Below are 25,721 nucleotides of genomic sequence, written 5' to 3'. Positions count from 1 at the left end.
ACCGATATGGCTCAATAGCTTCAGTTTCTTCTTCAATTTGGTTTTCGCTACCTGCCTCCACACTACAACCATCCGTTTCAATACATGCGTAATCTGTTGAATCGCTTAAGCCGCTGAAATCCGAGTCTGAATCCGAGCTAATGTCGCTAAAGCTTGCTGTTCTATGTGCCATGTTTGTTTGTATTGGCATCACTATGTGACATCACAGGAAAATGGACGGGTGTATATAACGATGGTTAAAATCAGGCACTTTGAAGCTTTTTTTAGGGATATTGCGTGATGGGTAAAATTTTGAAAAAAACTTCGAAAAATAAAATAAGCCACTGGGAACTGATTTTTAATGGTTTTAACCCTTCTGAAATTGTGATAATGTTCCCCTTTAAGGAATAATTTTGGTTGAGCTTGTTATCAGGCAGAGTTTATGGGGGCTCCGTCGTCGCTGCCTCGTCGGCCAATTAGAGAAAAAAGGCAAATTGAACAGTACAGTTTATGAAACTTCTTCGACTGTGCAATCAAGAAAAAAGTACCGTATTTTCCGGACTATAAGGCGCACTTAAAAAAAAAGTTCCTCAAATTTCGACAGTGCGCCTAATTTAAAGGGGCACATTATCACCAGACCTATGTAAGCGTCAATATATACCTTGATGTTGCAGAAAAAAGACCATATATTTTTTTAACCGATTTCCGAACTCTAAATGAGTGAATTTTGGGCGAATTAAACGCCTTTCTATTATTCGCTCTCGGAGCGATGACGTCACAACGTGGCGACACATCGGGAAGCAATCCGCCATTTTCTCAAACACCGAGTCAAATCAGCTCTGTTATTTTCCGTTTTTTCGACTGTTTTCCGTACCTTGGAGACATCATGCCTCGTCGGTGTGTTGTCGGAGGGTGTAACAACACCAACAGGGACGGATTCAAGTTGCACCAGTGGCCCAAAGATGCCAAAGTGGCAAGAAATTGGACGTTTGTTCCGCACACTTTACCCACGAAAGCTATGCCACGACAGAGATGGCAAGAATGTGTGGATATCCTGCGACACTCAAAGCAGATGCATTTCCAACCATAAAGTCAAAGAAATCTGCGAGCGGATGAGGGTATGTCTACAGAATATATTAATTGATGAAAACTGGGCTGTCTGCACTCTCAAAGTGCATGTTGTTGCCAAATGTATTTCATATGCTGTAAGCCTAGTTCATAGTTGTTAGTTTCCTTTAATGCCAAACAAACACATACCAATCGTTGGTTAGAAGGCGATCGCCAAATTCGTCCTCGCTTTCTCCCGTGTCGCTGGCTGTCGTGTCGTTTTCGTCGATTTCGCTTGCATACAGCTCAAACCGATATGGCTCAATAGCTTCAGTTTCTTCTTCAATTTGGTTTTCGCTACCTGCCTCCACACTACAACCATCCATTTCAATACATGCGTAATCTGTTGAATCGCTTAAGCCGCTGAAATCCGAGTCTGAATCCGAGCTAATGTCGCTAAAGCTTGCTGTTCTATGCGCCATGTTTGTTTGTATTGGCATCACTGTGTGACGTCACAGGAAAATGGACGGGTGTATATAACGATGGCTAAAATCAGGCACTTTGAAGCTTTTTTTAGGGATATTGCGTGATGGGTAAAATTCTGAAAAAAACTTCGAAAAATAAAATAAGCCACTGGGAACTGATTTTTAATGGTTTTAACCCTTCTGAAATTGTGATAATGTTCCCCTTTAAGGAATAATTTTGGTTGAGCTTGTTATCAGGCAGAGTTTATGGGGGCTCCGTCGTCGCTGCCTCGTCGGCCAATTAGAGAAAAAAGGCAAATTGAACAGTACAGTTTATGAAACTTCTTCGACTGTGCAATCAAGAAAAAAGTACCGTATTTTCCGGACTATAAGGCGCACTTAAAATATTTTTTTCCCCTCAAAACTCGACAGTGCGTCTAATGTAAGGAATACGTTTGGTTGAGCTTACCCACCTCGAAGCTATTTTATTTGGTACATGGTTTAATGATAAGTGTGACCAGTAGATGGCAGTCAAACATAAGAGATACGTGTAGACTGGACTATGATGGCAATATGACTCAAGTAAACAACACCAACATTTTATATGTTCCATTAAAAATATAGAACATTACACACGGCGCTCAAAAATGTGTCAAAATGTTTTAGTACAGCTTTTGGTAAGCTATGAAGCCGCACCGCTTGATGGATGCATAAAACATAGGAGTATTATTATGCTGTGTGTATAAGGTAAAGACATATTATCTGGTGTTTTGTTTTGCAATATTATGTAAAATCAATCCAATCCAATCCACTTTATTTATATAGCACATTTAAACAACAAAAATGTTTCCAAAGTGCTGCACAAAAATATTAAAAACAAGATTCAAATACTATCCTTAGGTCCACCAATGACTGAATAAAAACAAAAGTACCAATTTTCAGTACTTTTGTTCATGTTAATAAATATCAATTGTTTTTGAGGATAAAACCAAATGTTGTATTGCAACATTTAAAAATAACATGATTATGAAAACTGTTGTATCTTGTTTTGTTATCATCATATTGTCATTTGCAAGTATGACTATGACACAATTACAGTTGTAAGACGTTAGATGGCAGTAGTGTATACTGTAGTTTATGGTGTGTTGTTTTGTTTTTTGTTGCGCCCTCAAAGTGCCAATACTGTAAGTATTTTACCTATTACGCACCAGCTGTTTGGGTGTAACATGCATCTTAGTTGTAGCTTTCATTATCAATTTTGGAGGTGTTGAAGTCGATTAGCTAATGCTAATCAGTAGCATGTCAATAGCAAAGCCAATGTATATTAGCATCAAGCTAGCACATTTTTGAAAAACTGGAGCCTTACTTAACTTACGCTGGAGCATTTTTGGAGTCAATTTCTTTGAAAATTGCAACATTATCTAGAGGTAGTTTGACTAAGTCCGCTCTCAGTGCTGCTGGAGTGTTTGCCAAAGTGCATGTCGGATGGCACCGTTCAACTTTATGTGACTCGGTGCCCGGTAGGACTGGCGGTGCCAAAAAGACATTACTGAAAATATTATATATTGTAAATTAATCTATAATTAAAATAATATATATTTTAAATTTATGTATGCATTATAAGAATATATTTATTAGTGTAACTTTTTTAAATGTGATTTCAATCAACTGAATTTAAAAAAAAACTATTTAAAAAACTAATTTAGACATAGCATATGTTAATTTTAGATATTTTTAGACAAATTATATATTAAATATTTTAAAAATATATGTTCTTGTCAATTAAATATAAAATAGCCTACAACTTAAAACATTTTATGATTAATGTATGTATTATAAAAATATATTACGAATATGTTATACATTAATGGTATGGTTTGAAAAACTTGTTGTTCATTAATGTATTATAAAATACTGCATTTGAAAAATAATTTACATTATAAAATATTGTATTTTTCAAATTGTCTGTATTATTATAGTTTTTTTGAATATACATGTTTATATTATTATTATAGTTTAGCAAATTAATACTAAATACAGCCTTTCATACTGGCACTATTAGATGTCAGGTATGTCATACACATTGATTAGAAATAATTTAATTTGTGGGAAAAACAATTGTCAAAATATGTATAATAATATTTCATATTATAAAAACAGCCTCCAAATACAAATGCCTTACTTCAGGTTGGCGCGATGCAGGTTGGCGTGCTCCTCACACAGGGATGGTTGCAGCCTGTATGGCCATGCAGGCTCTCACATCCACCCTAAAAATTGGAAGTGACAAGCCACTTAAGTGAAGGTGTCCACATCCCCCAATAAGTACCCCTCCTCCTCCTCAACCCACCACCCATCAGGCGCCATGTAACTCCACTTAGAGCTGTCACTTTGATTACTTGACAGCTGGATTTGGGTTACCTTGCGAGAGAAAGAAGAAAAAAAAGAAAAGAAAGTCCAATAAAAATTTCACATCTGCCAGTGTTGCATCCCGCTGCCTGTCGTCATGGCGACCGAAAAACCCCGGGTGGATGTCTCCATCATTGCCCTCTGAGCCTCTAATGTCTTGTCTTTGCTGGTTTAACTCCCCTTGTTTGTTTCCTATTGAGAAAAGAAAAAACTTTATCAGGCCTGCAGTTCTCAAAGTGTGCCACTAGAGCGGCGCTAGTTAACCAGCTCAATAGTAGGAAGCATAAAATTAATTGTTTATTTTCTCTGATGTTCAACAGGCATGAAGCTTGCAGGAACAGTGCACCAGTCGAGGGAGGTACGTGTTTACTCCACACACACACACACACACACACGCACACACACCCACACACACACACACACTTGTATGTGTTACCTTCTTGAGACCTCCGAATAATGCTTACCTCTATAGGACTACCCTTTCTAGATATATAAAGATGTGTATTTACAACATTAATAATATATACATACTATGCAAATATAAAAAAGCTTGTTGTGAAAAATGAGTTGGAATTTCACAAGAAAAAGGTCACAATTTCACAAGAAGAACTTAGAATATTGGCAGTATCATAATAAAAGTCGTCATTTTACTCAACGCAAGTCAAAATTTAACAAGAAAAACTGAACATTTATGCAATATTACGATAAAAGTTGGAATTTTACTCAATAACAGTCGCAATTTTGCAAGAAAAGCTTAAAATGTTGAAAATTTTATGAAAAGAGTCCAAATTTTACTCGACAAAAGTCGCAATTTTAAAGGAAACTTTAACATTTTGGCAATATTGTAATAATAATCAGAATTTTACCCTGCAAAATTATGACAAAAGTCATAATTTTACTCAAAATATGTTACTATTTTTAAAGAACCAAAAAAAATGGCAATAGTGTTAAAAGTCAGAATTGTATATGACAAATGTCACCATTTTGCAGTAAAAAGTAATAATTTTACATTGAAAAAAAGTACTAATTTTACGAGAAAATATTGCAATATTACAGAAACAGAAAGAAAAAGAGAAATTGTTCCCAATTTTATAAGAAAAAAGTCGACACGTTGTGAGAAAAAGACTGCTTTTAGTTCATTTAAAAAATAGAATTTTTTTGTTTGTAATTTTTTTTAAATCATTATTTACTTCAAGTTATTACAGTATGTCTCCATATACATATCAATTATTTTTTTTAAATTAATTTTGGCCATAGAGGGCGCATTTAAATTTCTTACACACACTTGTTATTTCATATGTTGACCAGAGGGGGAGCACTTTTAAAACCGACACACAGTCAATTTGAAAAATCCCTCTTTTTTAATACCACACTAATTTTGATAGATTTCACCACCAGGGGTGCAAATGAGATCTCAATTTTTTTGTTTTTTGTAATGTGCAAAAGGCCGATGACAAAGGAGTCACGGACTACAGATGGCCCCTGTGCCACACTTTGGGCAACCCAACTGTAGAAGCTTACTGTTAATGGCCACTATAGTCTTAGTACCGTAGTGTATTTGTTCATCCTATGGTCACATACGGGACACGCGTTGTCTTACGTCAGCACCGGAAGTCGTAAAATCAGCTATTCACCTGGCAGGTTTTTTCGGGGATGAATAGGGAAGTCCTTCTTTAGCTTGTTTTATCATATATTTCTGCCTTTGCGCCTGTCAATGTTTACTTTTGTGTGCACATTAAATCAACAAAAAATCCTGACTTTGGAGCAATGTTCACAGAATCTAGTATTTGGCTCTCTATTAGATGCAATGGTTTTCCGTATCGGGACCATGACTTATGTTCTAACTTGTTCACCGGTCCTCTTTTGGAAGGTACTTTTCCTTGTTGATGTCTCAAGAAGGGGAGCAACACACACACACACACACACACACACACACACACACACACACACACACCTACCTGCTATCTCTTGCAAAGGAGTGATTGTGGGCCATGTTCCTCTCAGCGTGTCTGATAGCATCAGTGCAGAGGAGCTGACCTCGCGCAGCATCCAGCATGTTGAGTGGGACTAGGCTACTTCCTGAGTTGGTCGTTTTTAATAATTCCGTTGCTGAGAAAAAAAAAGAAAAAAAAATTCCACTGTCAAAAAACATGTTCTTCATATACTACATAAATAATTAAATATTGAGACGCAACCCAAAACATTTAAAAAAAAACTATTTTCTTCATGTATTGTCTTACTTAGAGCAAATCCAGTATGTACTTTTAAACAAAGAAGAACAAACTTATTTATTCAATGCAGAATAATTTTGCTGGTTTTAGGTCCATCTTAAATGCAGCAACAATAAATTGAAATAAACGAAAACGTTTTTCATAAACTTAAGTTAAATCCTGATTAAATGCAGGGAAAACATATTTCAACTCAACCTAAAAATTAATATTTTCCTTCATACATTTTTTGTATTATTTTTAACTGAAAAAATTAGCAAAAACTCTTTTTTTTCATGTATTTTAGCTGGTTTTAAATCCTGCTAAAATCCAGGAAAAAAAACACATTTGAACTGAAACGCCAAAATATTTGAGTAAAATACCGGTTTTCTTCATGCATTTTAGCTGGTTTCAAATTATACGAAAATTAAAAAAAATGCGTATTTAAAACGAATCAATTTTTTTAGGATAAAATATTTCCGCTTTAAAATCATTTTTAAATCCTGCCAAAATGCGTGAAACTCCAAAATATTTGAGTAAAACACCGCTTCTCTTCATGCATTTTAGCTGGTTTTAAAATTGTACGAAAATAAAGAAAATGCGTATTTAAACTGAATCCATTTTTTTTTTTATGATAAATATTGCAGCTTTAAAATCCTTTTTTTAATCCTTCTGAAATGCAGCAAAATCGCATCTGAACTCAAACCAAAAAACAAATAAAAACATAGAGTGCATGTGGATGTTACAGCCCCATTCCACAATAGTATAATTTCATTTCATCCTCAAAATTCTACACACAATGACAATGTGAAAAAGTTTTTTTATTTTTGCAAATTTATTGTAATTAAAAATCGAAGAAATCCCATGCACATAGATATTCACCGTATTTGTGCAATACTTTGTTGATGCACCTTTAGCTGCAATTACAGCCTCAAGTCTTTTTGACTACGATGCCACAAGCTTGTCACTCCTATCTTTGGGCAGTTTCGCCCATTCCTCTTTGCAGCAGCACCTCTCAAGCTCCATCAAGTTGGATGGGAAGCGTTAGTTTTCATTCAGGATGTCTCTGTACATGTCATGTTCTGTGGTTTGGGTTATGTTTTGTTATTTTCTGGTTGTTTAAGACTCTTTTAGTTCATGTTTACGCTCCCTTGTTTGGTCACCATGGTTACTTATTAGTTGCACCTGTCATTTGTTTGGACTCACGCACCTGTTCCCAATCATGTCACTATTATTTAAGCCGGTCATTTTCTGTTGGTCGTCCTGGCGACATTGTCACGACCATGCCCTGTTTATTCGATAGTTTATGCTTCATGCCGTGCCACGTGAGTTTTGTTTTTTCACGTCACGGTAAGTGTAGTTTTGTTTCATGTCCATAGTTTCCGTTTAAGTGTTAGTTTTGTTCATAGCCAAGTTTGTTCTCCGCCTTGTGCGCGCTTTTTGTTTACACTTTTTGTTATAGTCAGAATTGAATCATGTATTTACCTGCACGCCATGTCCAGTCAAGTTGTTTTGCATCTCGGGGAAACACTCCACGCAGAAATATGCGTCACCATAGCCCACGTCTTGACAGTACATTGCTGCATTCATCTTTCCCTCTATCCTGACTAGTCTCCCAGTTCCTGCCGCTAAAAAAACATCCCCACAGCATGATGCTGCCACCACTATGCTTCACTGTAGGGATGGTATTGACGATGTCTGGTTTTCTCCAAACACGATGCCTGGCATCCACGCCAAAGACTTCAATCTTTGTCTCATCAGACCAGAGAATTTTGTTTCTCATGGTCTGAGAGTCTTTTAAGCGCATTTTGGCAAACTTTTTTACTGAGAAATGGCTTCTGTCTGGGCACTCTACCATACAGCTCTCGGACGAGTCCTGGTGGTTCCAAACTTCTTCCATTTACGGATGATGGAAGCCACTGTGCTCATTTGGACCTTCCACGGCAATTTTTCTGTACCTCTCCCCAGATTTGTGCCTGGAGACAATCCTGTCTCCGAGCTCTTCAAACAGTTCCTTCGACTTTATTCTTGGTTTGTGCTCTGCCATGCACTGGCAAGCGTGGGACCTTACAGACAGGTGTGTGCCTTTTCAAATCATGTCCAATCAACTGAATTGACCACAGGTGGACTGCAATTACGCTGTAGGGACATCTCAAAGATGATCAGTTGCAACAGGATGCACCTCAGCTCACTTTTGAGCTTCATTCGGATCTTTTCTCCTCTGCTCCCCTTTTCCTTGAGGGGGGGGCACAGGTCCGGTGGCCATGGATGAAGTGCTGGCTGTCCAGAGTCGGGACCCGGGGTGGACCGCTCGCCTGTGCATCGGCTGGGAACATCTCTACGCTGCTGACCCGTCTCCGCTCGGGATGGTGTCCTGCTGGCCCCACTATGGACTGGACTCTTACTATTATGTTGGATCCACTATGGACTGGACTCTCACAATATTATGTCAGACCCACTCGACATCCATTGCTTTCGGTCTCCCCTAGAGGGGCGGGGGGTTACCCACATATGCGGTCCTCTCCAAGGTTTCTCATAGTCATTCACATCGACGTCCCACTGGGGTGAGTTTTTCCTTGCCCGTATGTGGGCTTTGTACCGAGGATGTCGTTGTGGCTTGTGCAGCCCTTTGAGACACTTGTGATTTAGGGCTATATAAATAAAGATTGATTGATTGATTGATTGATTGACATGTAATTTCTGAGTTTAAAAAAGAACATTTGCAAAGAATTCTGAAAAAAACAAAATTTTCACGAGAAATATAACCTTAGAGGAAAATCTCATTTAAAACATTTGTATGCTCGTACAGCTCTTAAAACTTTTAACATATCCATCCATCCATTTTCTACCGCTTATTCCCTTTGGGGTCGCGGGGGTCGCTGGAGCCTATCTCAGCTACAATCGGGCGGAAGGCGGGGTACACCCTGGACAAGTCGCCACCTCATCGCAGGGCCAACACAGATAGACAGACAACATTCACACTCACATCCACACACTAGGGCCAATTTAGTGTTGCCAATCAACTTATCCCCAGGTGCATGTCTTTGGAAGTGGGAGGAAGCCGGAGTACCCGGAGGGAACCCACGCAGTCACGGGGAGAACATGCAAACTCCACACAGAAAGATCCCGAGCCCGGGATTGAACCCAAGACTACTCAGGACCTTCGTATTGTGAGGCAGATGCACTAACCCCTCTGCCACCGTGAAGCCCCTTTTAACATATCTGTATGTGGAATTAAATTATGGAATGGATTAACCAAATAAATCAAACAAAGCACCAATATGATTCAGTTCAAGAGACTGTTCAAACTACAAGTTTTCACAAAGTACACATAATGTCAGGTTCAAACATCGATGACATCTATTAAACAAGACAAGAAGCAAGGAAATAAACAGAGACAGAATTCAATTTGGCTCAAACTGAGTAGAAGCGTCTGGTCTGTACTCTTGCACAGTTTCCAGCACGCTCTGACGAAAAAAAGGTTTACGTCTCCTCCTTTATTTGGATATTCCCTGTTTACACAACAGCAGCTGTTTCTAAAGGAATGGGGGGTATGTAAACAACCATTGTTTTCGGTCACATTAACACAAAAGAAAAAGATGCCTCGGGCTTGGGCTAGTCCTGGATCGAGCTTGGGCAGGTCTTGGATGACAATAGATCAGTGTTTTTCAACCTTTTTTGAGCCAAGGCACATTTTTTGCGTTGAAAATTTGCGGAGGCACAACACCAGCAGAAATCATTCAAAAACGAAAGTCAGTTGACAGTAAAAAGTTGTTGTCACAATTGTTGGATATGACTTTAAAGCATAACCAAGCATGCATCAATATAGCTCTTGTCTCAAAGTAGGTGTACTGTCACCACCTGTCACATCACACCCTGACTTATTTTGACTTTTTTGCTCTTTTCCTGTGTAGTGTTTTACTTCTTGTCTTGTGCTCCTATTTTGGTGGCTTTTTCTCTTTTTTTGGTATTTTCCTGTAGCAGTTTCATGTCTTCCTTTGAGCGAGATTTCCCGCATCTACTTTGTTTTAGCAATCAAGAATATTTCAGTTGTTTTTATCCTTCTTTGTGGGGACATTGTTGATTGTCATGTCATGTTCGGATGTACTTTGTCTTTGCTCCACAGTAAGTCTTTGCTGTCGTCCAGCATTCTGTTTTTGTTTACTTTGTAGCCAGTTCATTTTTATTGTTGCTCTGCATAGCCTTCCCTAAGCTTCAATGCCTTTTCTCAGGGGCACTCACTTTTTGTTTATTTTTGGTTTAAGCATTAGACACCTTTTTACCTGCACACTGCCTCCCGCTGTTTCCCACATCTACAAAGCAATTAGCTACCTGCTGCCACCTACTGATATGGAAGAGTATTACACGGTTACTCTGCCGAGCTCTAGACAGCACCGACACTCAACAACAACACATTATTTGCAGACTATAATTACTTGTTTGCAAAAAAATATTTTTAACCCAAATAGGAAATTAGATGATCTCCCACGGCACACCAGACTGTATCTCACGGCACTAACCGCGGCACAGTGGTTGAAAAACACTGCAATAGATAACCCCTCCCGTCTCCTCCCATCGTTACACAGCGGAATTTTCCAAGCCTTTGGCTTGGTGCAACAAAGACAGCTTCTTGTCTGTTCATTGGGAACTCAGAGAACGGAAAGTGTTTAGATAATTTACATACAATTTTTCTGACACATAACAATAATTATGATGAACATCTTGAACCCTTTTTTTTATTTATTTTTTTAGATAAAGATTATTTATGTATTTAATATCTGTTTACTTACTATGGTATATTATTTATGTATTATTTATTTATTCATTGTTCTGTTACAGAGAACAAGGAAATGGGATACAATTGCTATGGTATGAAAAGTGGTAGGATTAATTAAATAAGCTCAGCTTCTTCCTACTCCTTTTCGGACGTGCTGTAATGAAACAACTGGAAATATCAAATCAAATCAAATCAAATCAACTTTATTTATAGAGCACATTTAAAATTTACCACAGGGGTAGCCAAAGTGCTGTACAATGAGCAGGTTAAAAGATAAAACGAGTACCGAGCAAACACAACACAACACAAACAGAACACAATAAAAAAATAAATAATTACAATAGAATTAATAAAAACATAAAAACATAAAAACAGGATCACAGCAGGTGTATTATGGGGCGCCATTGCAGGATGGATATCACTCAGTGTTAAAAGCCATGGAATAAAAGTATGTTTTTAAGAGAGATTTAAAAACAGGAAGAGAGGAGGCTTGTCTAACACTCAGGGGTAGGTCGTTCCAGAGCTTGGGAGCAGCAACGGCGAAAGCTCTGTCACCTCTAAGCTTCAAAATGTGATGCGTTACGTTGTATCGTCTGCACGTTCGAAATAAACTGAAACTGAACTGAACTGAACAGAACATTGTTGTTATGGGGTATTGTGTGTAGAATTTTGAGGACATAAATGAATGTATTCCATTTTGGAATAAGGCTACAACATAACAAAAATGTGGAAAAAGTGAAACACTGTGAGTACTTTCCGGACGCACTGTTTTTTAGCTGCTTTTAAATAAACATATATAATATACAACTAATTATTTCAAAATAATAAAATAATTTATTTCAATACTTTTGACCTAAAGCCATGTAAAACATTTATAGCTTCAAACTGCTTTTGAAAATTTGCTACCAATGCATGTGACGTGTTTGTCAAATAGTTTTACATGGGGATGATGTTTGTATGCACACACACACACACACACACACACACACGCACACACTCTGTCACAAACCATTAGCGTCACCATCCCGCCACTAAAACCTCCCATAAATTGTTTAGTTGCGTGAAAGAATAAGAACGTCTGCGGGCTTCTCTTGGCAACTTCACAAGTTCAACTTTCACAGGCCGGTCTCACAAAAAACATTTCTGAGTGAAAGCGACAGAAGACAGTTTTGATGGTGTGTTTTTCGATAATTTACAAAGTGACCCCACCAACGGCATACAAAATACTAGGAGTGTCCTGATACCACATATCAGGCATCAAAATAAAAAATGACGGATGATATCGGCTTGCATCTGAAATCCAAAATCAGTCCTGCAGTATGTTTACATCTAAATGTCCTCTAATACAGTGTTTTTCAACCACTGTGCTGATACAGTCTGGTGTGCCATGGGAGTTTATGTAATTTCACCTATTTAGTTAAAAATATTCCTTGCAAACTAGTAATCATAATTCACAAATGTGCCGTTATTGAGTGTCGGTGCTGTCTCGAGTAACCATGTAATACTCGACGACAGTGTGCAGGTAAAAAGGTATCTAATGCTTAAACCAAAAAATCAACAAAAGGCGAGTGCCGCTAAGAAAAGGCACTAAAGCTTAGGGAAGGCTATGCAGAACCAAACTAAAACTGAACTGGCTGCAAAGTAAACAAAAACAGAATGCTGGACGACAGCAAAGACTTACAGCATGTGGGTCCCGACTTTGGACAGCTAGCGCGTCATCTGTGGTCACCGAATCTGTGCCCCCCCCCCTCCACGAAGGAGGGTATACAAATGAGTTTTAAGATGGGACTTAAATGCTTCTACTGAGGTAGCATCTCTGTTACCGGGAGGGCATTCCATAGTACTGGAGCCCGAATAGAAAACGCTCTATAGCCCGCAGACTTTTTTTGGGCTCTGGGAATCACTAATGGGAATCGTTCTTTGAACGCAGATTTCTTGCCAGGACATATGGTACAATACAATCAGCAAGATAGGATGGAGCTAGACCGTGTAGTATTTTATACTTAAGTAGTAAAACCTTAAAGTCACATCTTAAGTGCACAGGAAGCCAGTGCAGGTGAGCCAGTATAGGCGTAATATGATCAAACTTTCTTGTTCTTGTCAAAAGTCTAGCAGCAGCATTTTGTACCAACTGTAATCTTTTAATGCTAGACATAGGGAGACCCAAAAATAATACGTTACAGTAATCGAGACGAGACGTAACGAACGCATGAATAATGATCTCAGCGTCGCTAGTGGACAATATGGAACGAATTTTAGCGATATTACGGAGATGAAAGAAGGCTGTTTTAGTAACACTCTTAATGTGTGACTCAAAGGAGAGAGTTGGGTGGAAGATAATACCCAGATTCTTTACCGAGTCACCTTGTGTAATTGTTTGGTTGTCAAATGTTAAGGTGGTATTATCAAATAAGTGTCGGTGTCTAGCAGGACCGATAATCAGCAATTCCGTTTTCTTAGCGTTGAGTTGCAAAAAGTTAGCGGACATCAATTGCTTAATTTCATTAAGACACGCCTCTAGCTGACTACAATTCGGCGTGTTGGTCAGCTTTAGGGGCATGTAGAGTTGGGTGTCATCAGCCTAACAGTGAAAGCTAACACCGTAATTGTGTATGATGTCACCTAGCGGCAGCATGTAGGTGCTGAAGAGTGCAGGGCCAAGAACCAAACCCTGGGGAACTCCACACGTTACCTTAACATAGTTCGATGTCACATTGTTATGGGAGACACACTGCATCCTGTCAGTAGGATAGGAGTTAAACCAAGACAAGGCTAAGTCTGACATACCAATACGTGTTTTGATACGCTCTAATAAAATATGATGATCGACAGTATCGAAAGTTAGTAATAGATCATCAGTCACTTTTGCGAGGGCTGTCTCCTTAGAGTGATTTGCCCTGAAACCGGATTGAAAGGGTTCACAGAGATTGTTAGACGCTAAGTGTTCCAAATAGCCACCCTTTGCTCTGATTACTGCTTTGCACACTCTTGGCATTCTCTCGATGAGCTTCAAGCAAATCTGTGAAGTGACCAGTGCGGTGAGGTTGATGGCTGGTGAGGCACTGACTTCATCACAGTCAGATTTACAAACATATGAACCCTAAAGAGTATCTTATTCACCATTTGATTGGCAGCAGTTAACGGGTTATGTTTAAAAGGTCATACCAGCATTCTTCCCTGCTTGGCACTCAGCATCAAGGCTTGGAATTGGGGGTTAAATCACCAAAAATGATTCCCAGGCGCGGCGCCGCTGCTGCCCACTGCTCCCCTCACCTCCCAGGGGGTGATCAAGGGATGGGTCAAATGCAGACGACAAATTTCATTACACCTAGTGTGTGTGTGACAAACATTGGTACTTTAACTTAACTTTAACTTTACACATACAAACTGTAGCACACAAAAAAGCACATTTAATAAAAAAAACCTTATTATGGTCTTACCTTTACTTAGAAATTAAGTCCATGCGCCGCAACTAAAGCCCTCACTTAAACTTTCCACGTGCAAGATTGAATCTATTTAAAAAAGTGTAACCGAGGGTTTATAAATGTGGCCTATACTGTATGAAACTACAAAATAACAAACACGGAGGCTCCAGTTTACACCAGGACCACTTTATTTACCTTCTTTCAAAAACCTCCGCAACGTGACATCACTTCCGCTCTTAGCGCCTTCAAAATAAGAGCTCAAGGCATATACTGTATAACAGCGCATAACAGGAACTTAACATCACAAAGAGGAAAGCCCATGAAAATAGGTTACAAAAGTTATTTAATAAGAAGCCAAAAAGTGGAAAAACAATAATGTTCGTGTTGGAGGAGTTGTGAATTAGGTACACCTGCAGTCTGCAGGTGTATCTAATGTTGTGTCCTTGCAGTCATTCACAACTCCTCCAACACCAACATTATTGTTTTTGCACTTTTTGGCTTCTTATGAAATATTTTTTTTAAATAGATTCAATCTTGCACGTGGAAAGTTTAAGTGTGGGCTTTAGTTGATATAACAATTCTACGGCGGGGGTGCAGGAGGCGAGCCTCAGCCAGTGCGTCTTTTGCAGCCGTTTTATGATCGCTCAGCACAAGAAATACTTTACACACATACAGTTGTTGACAAAATACACTGTACATTATATACCTCAGCTAACTAAACTATGGAAATGTATAATATAATTCATATAGCAATACGGTCTCACTGCACAGCAGGCCAGCAGTTCGACGAGTCATTGCGCAATCCATGTTGCGGCACTGAGTGACGTGCCTCAACTGGCTGCTGTTCACCGCACCGTCTCTTCTCAGTATTTGAATGGCAAATGTGAAAATTCAGTGATTTTGAATAAAAAATTATCTAAAACTGGTGAAGTTAAATGGAAAATAACTTTATAGTATAATCACTGGATACATATAACAATTTAATTTTTTTTTTTTCTTTTTACTTTTTTTTTCTTTCCATGATGGCAGGTGAGGCCGCGCCTCACCTGCCTCTAGTGACTGCACGTCACTGGAAGTGACTACCTCTTAAAGCGCATCGAGAGAATGCCAAGAGTGTGCAAAGCAGTAATCAGAAGCAGAGCATCTTTCAAACCCCTCCTAGAGGAAGACTGTCGCCCTTCTTGTCAGGTGGGGGATGATCCCAGATCCATGGCGCCCTCATCACTTGTAAAAGTCGAATGATTCATCCAGACCATTGGCTTTATGACAGCATCAGTGCGTCTAATTGAAATCAAATGTCAGTGTGCACGTGGCTTGGGGCAACACGGCATCATCAGGTAGCAGATTTCCATTTAGATTTCCCATGAAGTGCTTACAGGACTCTTTACGATACCGCCAAGGTTGATATTCACAACAAGGCATGCGTTGGCTTCGGCCAGCGGTGCGTGTGACGTTTGTGTTAACACACTAGCAGACCTTTCTCAGTGTTGCGGTGCAACAGCACCCTCCAGTGGCGGGCTGAAGGACTGCACGGGATTGTGCAGCAAATGTACTTCACATAGTTATAAATTAGTGCTGCCAAATTATTATTATTTTTAATCAAATTGTTTTAACTTGTAATAATCATGATTAATCACAGGTTATTGCTCTTTTGCATGATTTAAATTAACTTCAGGAGCCCAGTAATTGGACACAAATGTAATTGTATTGCTAGAATGTCATAAATAAAGCACATGTGTCAAACTCAAGGGCCGGGGCCCACTTCATTTTGTTTGGCCCTCGAAAGCCTGGAAATAATATGTATCAATAAAATACTGGTACTTTTCTTACTAAATGTGATATTCCTTTTTTTTTTTTAGAGAAAAAAAAATAGATGTACTCCATGTAATCGCAAATTATGTGCACCTAAATATTGTCTAATCATGCAAAAATATATGATCAAACATTCAAACCATTTTTAAATAGAAATAAATACTAATAATAATGATTTCAAAGCAAGTTATCCAGCAAAAGTAAAAGTAGCAATAGATTTCATGGTAAAATTGTGAAATTTACTGTGGTTTTTACAGCATTTTTCTCAAAATAAACAAACCAGTACTTTTTTTTTTCTTCTTTTTTTTTTTACTGTAATAAACTGTGGTGTCATTTTGGCATTTACAGTAATACACCGAAAAATCTACAGTTGTTGTTTTGCGGTTAAAAATAAAAAAATTAAAAAATAAAAACTGGCAGCTCAGGTGCCAACATTTTACTGGAAATTGCAGTTTTTCCATTCCAACTCACACTTTCCCAAGTTCCAAACCAAATTCCGTATTTCCAGGAAATTCAAACTCTTCTACCTTACACATTTCCCCCCCGATTCAAACCGTTCCAAAGTCAAACTGTTCAGCCTATTCAGGAATCGTGGGCTTTCCCTTGGCAAATTCAAAAAATTCCCAGATTTCCCAGAATTCGAGGTTTTCCGGGAAATTCTTCCCATTCAAAATGAATTGGAAATTTTTCAAACTTCCACCATTTCCACATTTTTCAACTGATTCAAACCATTCCACCTTCAACATATTCCACTTATACTGGACATTCAAAATATAATTTTTCATAGTTCCCAAAAATTCCAGGGATTCCCAGAATTCCCGTTTTTTCAAACCCTTTCTTGACCCTTTTTTCTGGCGACTACTCCTTCTACATTTTTCAACCCACTTTAACTGTTCCACTGTCAAAACATTCCTCTTAATCAGGACAAATAACAAAGTTGTTTTTTGAACAGAGGAAATTCCCGGTTTTCCCGAAATTCCAGGAATTCCTTAATACCATTACTCTACTGAAAATGTTACTACTTCATCATTTCTCGACCGATTTGAAAAATTCCAACACATACTCATTCAGACCATTCAAATTTTTTTACTATTTTTGAAAAAATTCCCGCTTTTCCCGAAATTCAGTAATACCATTTCTCAATAAAAAAAAATGTTATTACTTCAACATTTCTTGACCGATTTAAACAATCCAACATCAACCAATTCAGCTCATTCAGGGCATTCATGCTCCTAATCATTTTCAAATAATCTCGCTTTTCCCCAAATTCTCTAATTTCCAGGAAGTTCCCATTGAAATTAATGTAACATTTTTCCAAGTTGCACAATTTCCACATTTTTCAACCTATTCTAACCACTCCAACATCAACACATTCCACTCATCCTGGACATTCAAACTGAAGTTCCAAGTTTCAAACCAAATTCCGGTTTTCCTGGAAATTCACGTTTTTCACCCGATTTAAACCGTTCTAACGTCAAACTGTTCAGCCTATTCGGGAATCGAAGGCTTTCCCTTGGCTAATTCCAAAAATTCCCAGATTTCCCAGAATTCGAGGTTTTCCGGGACATTTTTCCCATTCAAAATTAATTGGACATTATTCAAACTTCCACCATTTCCACATTTTTCAACTGATTCAAACCATTCCACCTTCAACACATTCCAGGAATTCCCAGAATTACCGTTTTTTTCAAACCCTTTTTTGACTCATTCAGAACATTCAAGTTTTTTTACCATTTTTGAAAAAAAAAATCCCTTTTTTCCCGAAATTCAGTATTACTATTTCGTCAAAATTTCGTGTTAGGGTTAGGGTTCCGGTTTTCCAGGAAATTCAAACTCTCCTACCTTACACATTTTCCCCCGATTCAAACCGTTCCAACGTTAAACTGTTCAGCCTATTCGGTAATTGTGGGCTTTCCCTTGGCAAATTCAAAAAAATCCCAGATTTCCCAGAATTCGAGGTTTTCCGGGAAATTTTTCCCATTCAAAATGAATTGGAAATTTTTCAAACTTCCACCATTTCCACATTTTTCAACTGATTCAAACCATTCCACCTTCAACATATTCCACTTATACTGGACATTCAAAATATAATTTTTCATAGTTCCCAAAAATTCCAGGGATTCCCAGAATTCCCGTTTTTTCAAACCCTTTCTTGACCCTTTTTTCTGGCGACTACTCCTTCTACATTTTTCAACCCACTTTAACTGTTCCACTGTCAAAACATTCCTCTTAATCAGGACGAATAACAAAGTTGTTTTTTGAACAGAGGAAATTCCCGGTTTTCCCGAAATTCCAGGAATTCCTTAATACCATTACTCTACTGAAAATGTTACTACTTCATCATTTCTCGACCGATTTGAAAAATTCCAACACATACTCATTCAGACCATTCAAATTTTTTTACTATTTTTGAAAAAATTCCCGCTTTTCCCGAAATTCAGTAATACCATTTCTCAATTAAAAAAATGTTATTACTTCAACATTTCTTGACCGATTTAAACAATCCAACACCAACCAATTCAGCTCATTCAGGGCATTCATGCTCCTAATCATTTTCAAATAATCTCGCTTTTCCCCAAATTCTCTAATTTCCAGGAAGTTCCCATTGAAATTAATGTAACATTTTTCCAAGTTGCACAATTTCCACATTTTTCAACCTATTCTAACCACTCCAACATCAACACATTCCACTCATCCTGGACATTCAAACTGAAGTTCCAAGTTTCAAACCAAATTCCGGTTTTCCTGGAAATTCACGTTTTTCACCCGATTCAAACCGTTCCAACGTCAAACTGTTCAGCCTATTCGGGAATCGAAGGCTTTCCCTTGGCTAATTCCAAAAATTCCCAGATTTCCCAGAATTCGAGGTTTTCCGGGACATTTTTCCCATTCAAAATTAATTGGACATTATTCAAACTTCCACCATTTCCACATTTTTCAACTGATTCAAACCATTCCACCTTCAACACATTCCAGGAATTTCCAGAATTACCGTTTTTTTCAAACCCTTTTTTGACTCATTCAGAACATTCAAGTTTTTTTACCATTTTTGAAAAAAAAAATCCCTTTTTTCCCGAAATTCAGTATTACTATTTCGTCAAAATTTCGTGACCGATTTAAACAATTCCATCACCAACCAATTCAGCTCATTCAGGACATTCATGCTCCTAATCATTTTTTTTTTTTTAATCCCAAATTTTCCAGGAAGTTCCCATTTAAATGAATTTTTCCAAGTTGCATAATTTCCACATTTTTCAACCTATTCAAACCATTCCAACAGCCACACATTCCACTCATCCAGGACATTCCAACTCAAACTTTCCCAAGTTCCAAACCAAATTCCGGTTTTCCAGGAAATTCAAACTCTCCTACCTTACACATTTTCCCCCGATTCAAACCGTTCCAACGTTAAACTGTTCAGCCTATTCGGTAATTGTGGGCTTTCCCTTGGCAAATTCAAAAAAATCCCAGATTTCCCAGAATTCGAGGTTTTCCGGGAAATGTTTCCCATTCAAAATGAATTGGAAATTTTTCAAACTTCCACCATTTCCACATTTTTCAACTGATTCAAACCATTCTACCTTCAACATATTCCACTTATACTGGACATAAATATAATTGTTCCAAGTTCAAAAAAATTCCAGGAATTATCAGAATTCCCGTTTTATCAAACCCTTTTCTGACCCCTTTTTCTGGCGACTATTTCTTCCACATTTTTCAACCCACTTTAACCGTTCCACTGTCAAAACATTCCTCTTAATCAGGACAAAAAACAAAGTTGTTTTTTGAACTGCAAAAATACCTGGGTTTCCCGAAATTCCCGGAATTCCTTAATACCTTTTCTCAATTGAAAATGTTACTACTTCAACATTTCTCGACCGCTTTGAAAAATTCTAACACCAACCAATTCAGCTCATTCAGGACATTCATGCTCCTAATCATTTTTATTTTTTTTATCCCAAATTTTCCAGGAAGTTCCCATTTAAATGAATTTTTCCAAGTTGCATAATTTCCACATTTTTCAACCTATTCAAACCATTCCAACAGCCACACATTCCACTCATCCAGGACATTCCAACTCAAACTTTCCCAAGTTCCAAACCAAATTCCGGTTTTCCAGGAAATTCAAACTCTCCTACCTTACACATTTTCCCCCGATTCAAACCGTTCCAACGTTAAACTGTTCAGCCTATTCGGTAATTGTGGGCTTTCCCTTGGCAAATTCAAAAAAATCCCAGATTTCCCAGAATTCGAGGTTTTCCGGGAAATTTTTCCCATTCAAAATGAATTGGAAATTTTTCAAACTTCCACCATTTCCACATTTTTCAACTGATTCAAACCATTCTACCTTCAACATATTCCACTTATACTGGACATAAATATAATTGTTCCAAGTTCAAAAAAATTCCAGGAATTATCAGAATTCCCGTTTTATCAAACCCTTTTCTGACCCCTTTTTCTGGCGACTATTTCTTCCACATTTTTCAACCCACTTTAACCGTTCCACTGTCAAAACATTCCTCTTAATCAGGACAAAAAACAAAGTTGTTTTTTGAACTGCAAAAATACCTGGGTTTCCCGAAATTCCCGGAATTCCTTAATACCTTTTCTCAATTGAAAATGTTACCACTTCAACATTTCTCGACCGCTTTGAAAAATTCTAACACCAACCAATTCAGAACATTCAAGTTTTTTACCATCTTAAAAAAAAATCAAGTTTTTACCGAAATTCCCTAATACCATTTACTACTTCAACATTTCTTGCCCGATTTAAACAATTCCAACACCAACCAATTCAGCTCATTCAGGACATTCATGCTCCTAGTCCATCCATCCATCCATCCATTGTTTACCGCTTGTCCCTTGCGGGGTTGCTGGGGGTGCTGGAGCCTATCTCAGCTGCATTCGGGCGGGAGGCGGGCTACACCCTGGACAAGTCGCCACCTCATCACAGGGCCAACACAGATAGACAGACAACATTCACACTCACATTCACACATTAGGGACCATTTAGTGTTGCCAATCAACCTATCCCCAGGTGCATGTCTTTGGAGGTGGGAGGAAGCCGGAGTACCCGAAGGGACCCCACGCAGTCACGAAATGAACATGCAAACTCCACACAGAACGATCCTGAGCTCGGGATTGAACTCAGGACTACTCAGGACCTTCGTATTGTGAGGCACATGCACTAACCCCTGTGCCACAGTGCTGCCCATGCTCCTAGTCATTTTCAAAAAAAATCCCGCGTTTCCCCAAGTTCTCAAATTTCCAGGAAGTTCCCATTGAAATGAATGGAACGTTTTTCCAAGTTGCACAATTTCCACATTTGTCAACCTATTCCAACTAGAGATGTCCGATAATGGCTTATTTGCCGATATCCGATACCCCGATATTGTCCAACTCTTAATTACCGATTCCGATATCAACCGATACCGATATATACAGTCGTGGAATTAACACATTATTATGCCTAATTTTGTTGTGATGCCTCGCTGGATGCATTAAACAATGTAACAAGGTTTTCCAAAATAAATCAACTCAAGTTATTGGAAAAAAATGCCAACATGGCACTGCCATATTTATTATTGAAGTCACAAAGTGCATTTTTTTTTTTTTAACATGCCTCAAAACAGCAGTTTGGAATTTGGGACTTGCTCTCCCTGAGAGAGCATGAGGAGGTTGAGGGGGCGAGGTTTGGTAGGAGGTAGCGGGGTTGTATATTGTAGCGTCCCGGAAGAGTTAGTGCTGCAAGGTGTTCTGGGTATTTGTCCTGTTGTGTTTATGTTGTGTTACGGTGCGGATGTTCTCCCGAAATGTGTTTGTCATTCTTGTTTGGTGTGGGTTCACAGCAGCAAGAAACCGAATAGCTTTGTCTTTGACCTTTTTTTTTTACTTACAACTATACCTAATATATAAAGGGGTGGAAAAGTGACTATTACCTGCAGGGCAAACATTAGCTAACCAGAAGGCAATAACAATGTAAACAAAAAACACCTGCTTAAAATATCTAATACAAATGTCCCAGAGGAATGTAGGTGGGAGTACTGTAATTACCTAACGTTACATTATTATTTTCCATAACAATTTAGCCCCCTCCACAATATTAACCCGACGTTAAAACAGAACTAGCTATTTATTGATTAGCAATTGCCGACTCATGTAACATTAGCTTAATGCTAAAAAGCCAGGTTACTATCACATTCTGTAACAGACAAATAATTTCATGTAGGCTAACGTTACCTACTTGCTACCTCTGTCTTTTCTCGTTTCTACTCCTCTTCTTTTCTCTTTTTTCTTCCCTGGGCACCTGACAGTTTTGGCCGTTTTGACATCTTGTGTTGATTTTTTGATGTGGTGACGTCCAAAAAGAGTCATGATACGGGAAGGGAGGGGGCGCACCGTGCGGGGGGGGGGAATGTTGTAACAAATAATATTTCTATTAAATAGGCTTTACTTTGCATTTTAATTAACGTGGGATTATTTTTTGTATTTAGAAATAATAGTACCACCTTTTTTTCTCTTTTTTTTTTTTTTCTCTCCAACATTTGTGGCACTGGCGTGGCGCCCCCTGATGGACGGCGCCCTTAGCATTTGCCTATACGGCCTATGCCACGGGCCGGCCCTGGTTCACAGTGTGGCGCATATTTGTAACAGTGTTAAAGTTGTTTATACGGCCACCCTCAGTGTGATCTGTATGGCTGTTGACCAAGTATGCCTTGCATTCACTATCTGATTGGTAGACAACTGATGTTTGTAAGCACCCCCCGTTGAGAGGGCAATCAGGTTTCTTTCGACAGTTACATGCTTTGTTGGTTTTGGAGTCGTTCTGACTGGGGGTCGACGGCTCATTTGCAATTGTTTTGTTGTGGTTTGAGATGATTTGTCGTATATTGTTCATGCAGCTGTAGCTCAATTTGATACCAATCCAAGGTAATACGCAAGGATATTAACACATCCGACACATATGTAGGATTAACCGAGGGTGAATTCAAAACCAGATGGAACAACCACAAGGCTTCTTTCAGGAACAAAAACCTGCGAAATACCACAGAACTCAGCAAACACATTTGGGACCTCAAAGACAATAATGTTGAATATTCAATAACATGGCAAATTCTTGCATCCAGCACACCTTACAATAGTGGTAATAAAAGATGCAACCTATGCTTGAAAGAGAAACTGTTTATTATTTACCGTCCAGACCTGTCATCCCTCAACAAGCGCAGCGAAATTGTAACAACATGCCGCCATAGACGGAAACACCTCCTAGGTAACACATGAGCCAATCACCACGCCCCTAGGCCAGCCTGTACCCACCCACTCTGTGCCCTATATAAACCATGGTATGCGAATGCTCCCATTAAAATCTCCTGACGATTGAGGGTACCCCCCCTCATGAAACAGGCCTGTAGAGATGAAATAGTCTTGTGATTTTTTTTCCCCACACATACATATATTGCGCTCTACTACGGTATCGAGCCCTATTTTTTGGATAACCTTATTAAGACATATATATATATATATATATATATATATATATATATATATGTATGAAATACTTGACTTGGTGAATTCTAGCTGTCAATATACTCTTCCCCTCTTAACCACGCCCCCAACCGCGCCCCGCCCCACCCCCGACCACGCCCCCACCCCCACCTCCCGAAATCGGAGGTCTCAAGGTTGGCAAGTATGGTGTAAATACATGTATTTTTTTGTTAAAACTCACGTCTTACAACTTGTGTTTGTCCCTTTTTCCCCTTCGCCAGACCTTTTCCAGTCAGGACAAAGAGAGAGGAAAATCCGACCAGGAGGCTGCAGATGGCGTCTTGCTGAGTCCAATCTCCCCCATGCAGTTCCCGCACTTTTGGAAGAGCAAGCAGCTGGCCACGCCCGGATCCCGCGAGCAGGACATGGGCTCGCCGCGTGTCTCCAAGAGACACCGCAAGCTGCTGAAAACGAGCCCTCCCGTCCAACACGTCAACGGCCGCAACGCCTCGTCCTCGTCTCCCTCCGCCTGGTCCTCCTCGGGCCGGTCCTGGAGGAACCTCTCCCTGGTGCTGGAGCGGCGGCGCCAGCTGATGAAGAAAATGTGCGCCAAGTACAAGAGCAGCATCTCCAGGACCATCACGCGGCACCACGTGAAGAACATCTACGTGGAGGACAAGTACAAGCTGCTGTACTGCCAGGTGCCCAAGGCGGGCTGCTCCAACTGGAAGCGGACGCTGATGGTGCTGGCGGGCCAGGCCTCCGACGCCCGCAGCATCAACCACGACGCCGTTCACTACGGCAACCACCTGAAGACGCTGGACAGCTTCGACCGGCAGGGGATCACTCGGCGCCTGGGGACGTACACCAAGGTCCTGTTCGTGCGCGAGCCCTTGGAGAGGATGGTGTCGGCCTACAGGGATAAATTCGAGAACCCCAACAACTACTACCACTCGCTCTTCGGTAAACCCATCATCTCCAAGTACAGGGTCAACGCATCCAGGGCGGCTTTGGATTCGGGGAACGGCGTCACCTTCCAGGAGTTCGTCCACTACCTGCTGGACGTCCACCGGCCCGTGGGCATGGACATCCACTGGGAGGCGGCCAACCAGCTGTGCAACCCGTGTCTCATAGACTACGACTTCATCGGCAAGTTCGAGAACATGGACGACGAGTCCAACCTCCTCCTGCGCTTGGCGGGGGCGCCCGGGAACCTGACGTTGCCCAGTTTCAAGGACCGCAACCCGGCCGACAAGAGGACCTCCTCGCAGATAACGCAGAAGTACTTTGCGCAGGTCGGCGCCTTGGAGAGACAACGGGTTTACGACTTCTACTACATGGACTATCTCATGTTTAACTACTCCAAACCTTTTCAGGATTTATACTGATCGACTCCCGTCAACACTGCCGGGTCATCTAATTAAAGCTTTTATTTTGAAGTTAAAAAAAAACAAAAACACTTTCTACCAGATTACAAGATGCAAACACATAAATAATGCTGCATTAGGTTGATGTGATGTTTCAAAAATACTATTGACTGTCTTTAAATTGTCTACTCTACATTATCTATTATCTACTAGCACACGGTGAGGTAGAATTTTCCAATGATAAATGTTATGCTTCTTGAAAAAAAATAGTTTGATAGCGTTCAACAGGCTTTAAATGATGTCTTGCTGTAAGTCAAACAGGAAATGCAAAGGCTTGGTAAGGGTTAGCTTGGTGCATTGAGTATGAGGGCCACACAGGAAACTGACTAGCAGTACATTTAACACAAAGTATACAGTACAGGCCAAAAGTTTGGACACACCTTCTCATTTCAATGTGTTTTCTTTATTTCATTGACTATTTACATTGTAGATTGTCACTGAAGGCATCAAAACTATGACACCTGTGAAGTGAACACCCTTTCAGACTACCTCTTAAAGCTCATCAAGAGAATGCCAAGAGTGTGCAAAAAAGTAATCAGAGCAAAGGGTGGCTATTTTGAAGAAACTAGAATATAAAACATGTTTTCAGTTATTTCACCTTTTTTTGTTAAGTGTTCATTCATAGTTTTGATGCCTTCAGCGACAATCTACAATTTAAATAGTCATGAAAATAAAGAAAATGCATTGAATGA

At 39.4% G+C, this 25,721-nt stretch overlaps 1 protein-coding gene across 2 annotated transcripts in view; it reads left to right on the top strand.

Annotated features, from left to right (window-relative positions):
- The window catches only part of LOC133608923 (carbohydrate sulfotransferase 8-like), a 597,007-nt gene extending 571,371 nt beyond the window's left edge, over positions 1 to 25,636 (top strand). For both annotated transcript variants that reach the window (XM_061964577.2, XM_072913393.1), the window contains 2 exons: positions 4,217 to 4,254; positions 23,884 to 25,636. In XM_061964577.2, coding sequence (XP_061820561.1) covers positions 4,217 to 4,254; positions 23,884 to 24,990 — 1,145 coding nt within the window. In that variant the 3' untranslated portion in view covers positions 24,991 to 25,636. The remainder of the gene's footprint in view (positions 1 to 4,216; positions 4,255 to 23,883) is intronic.
- The last annotated feature ends 85 nt before the right edge of the window (positions 25,637 to 25,721 follow it).

Source organism: Nerophis lumbriciformis, linkage group LG06, assembly GCF_033978685.3.
Source record: "Nerophis lumbriciformis linkage group LG06, RoL_Nlum_v2.1, whole genome shotgun sequence".
Taxonomy (NCBI): Eukaryota; Metazoa; Chordata; class Actinopteri; order Syngnathiformes; family Syngnathidae; genus Nerophis; species Nerophis lumbriciformis.
The sequence above is the reverse complement of the archived record's forward strand: the minus strand, read 5'-3'. Positions and strand labels throughout refer to the sequence as shown.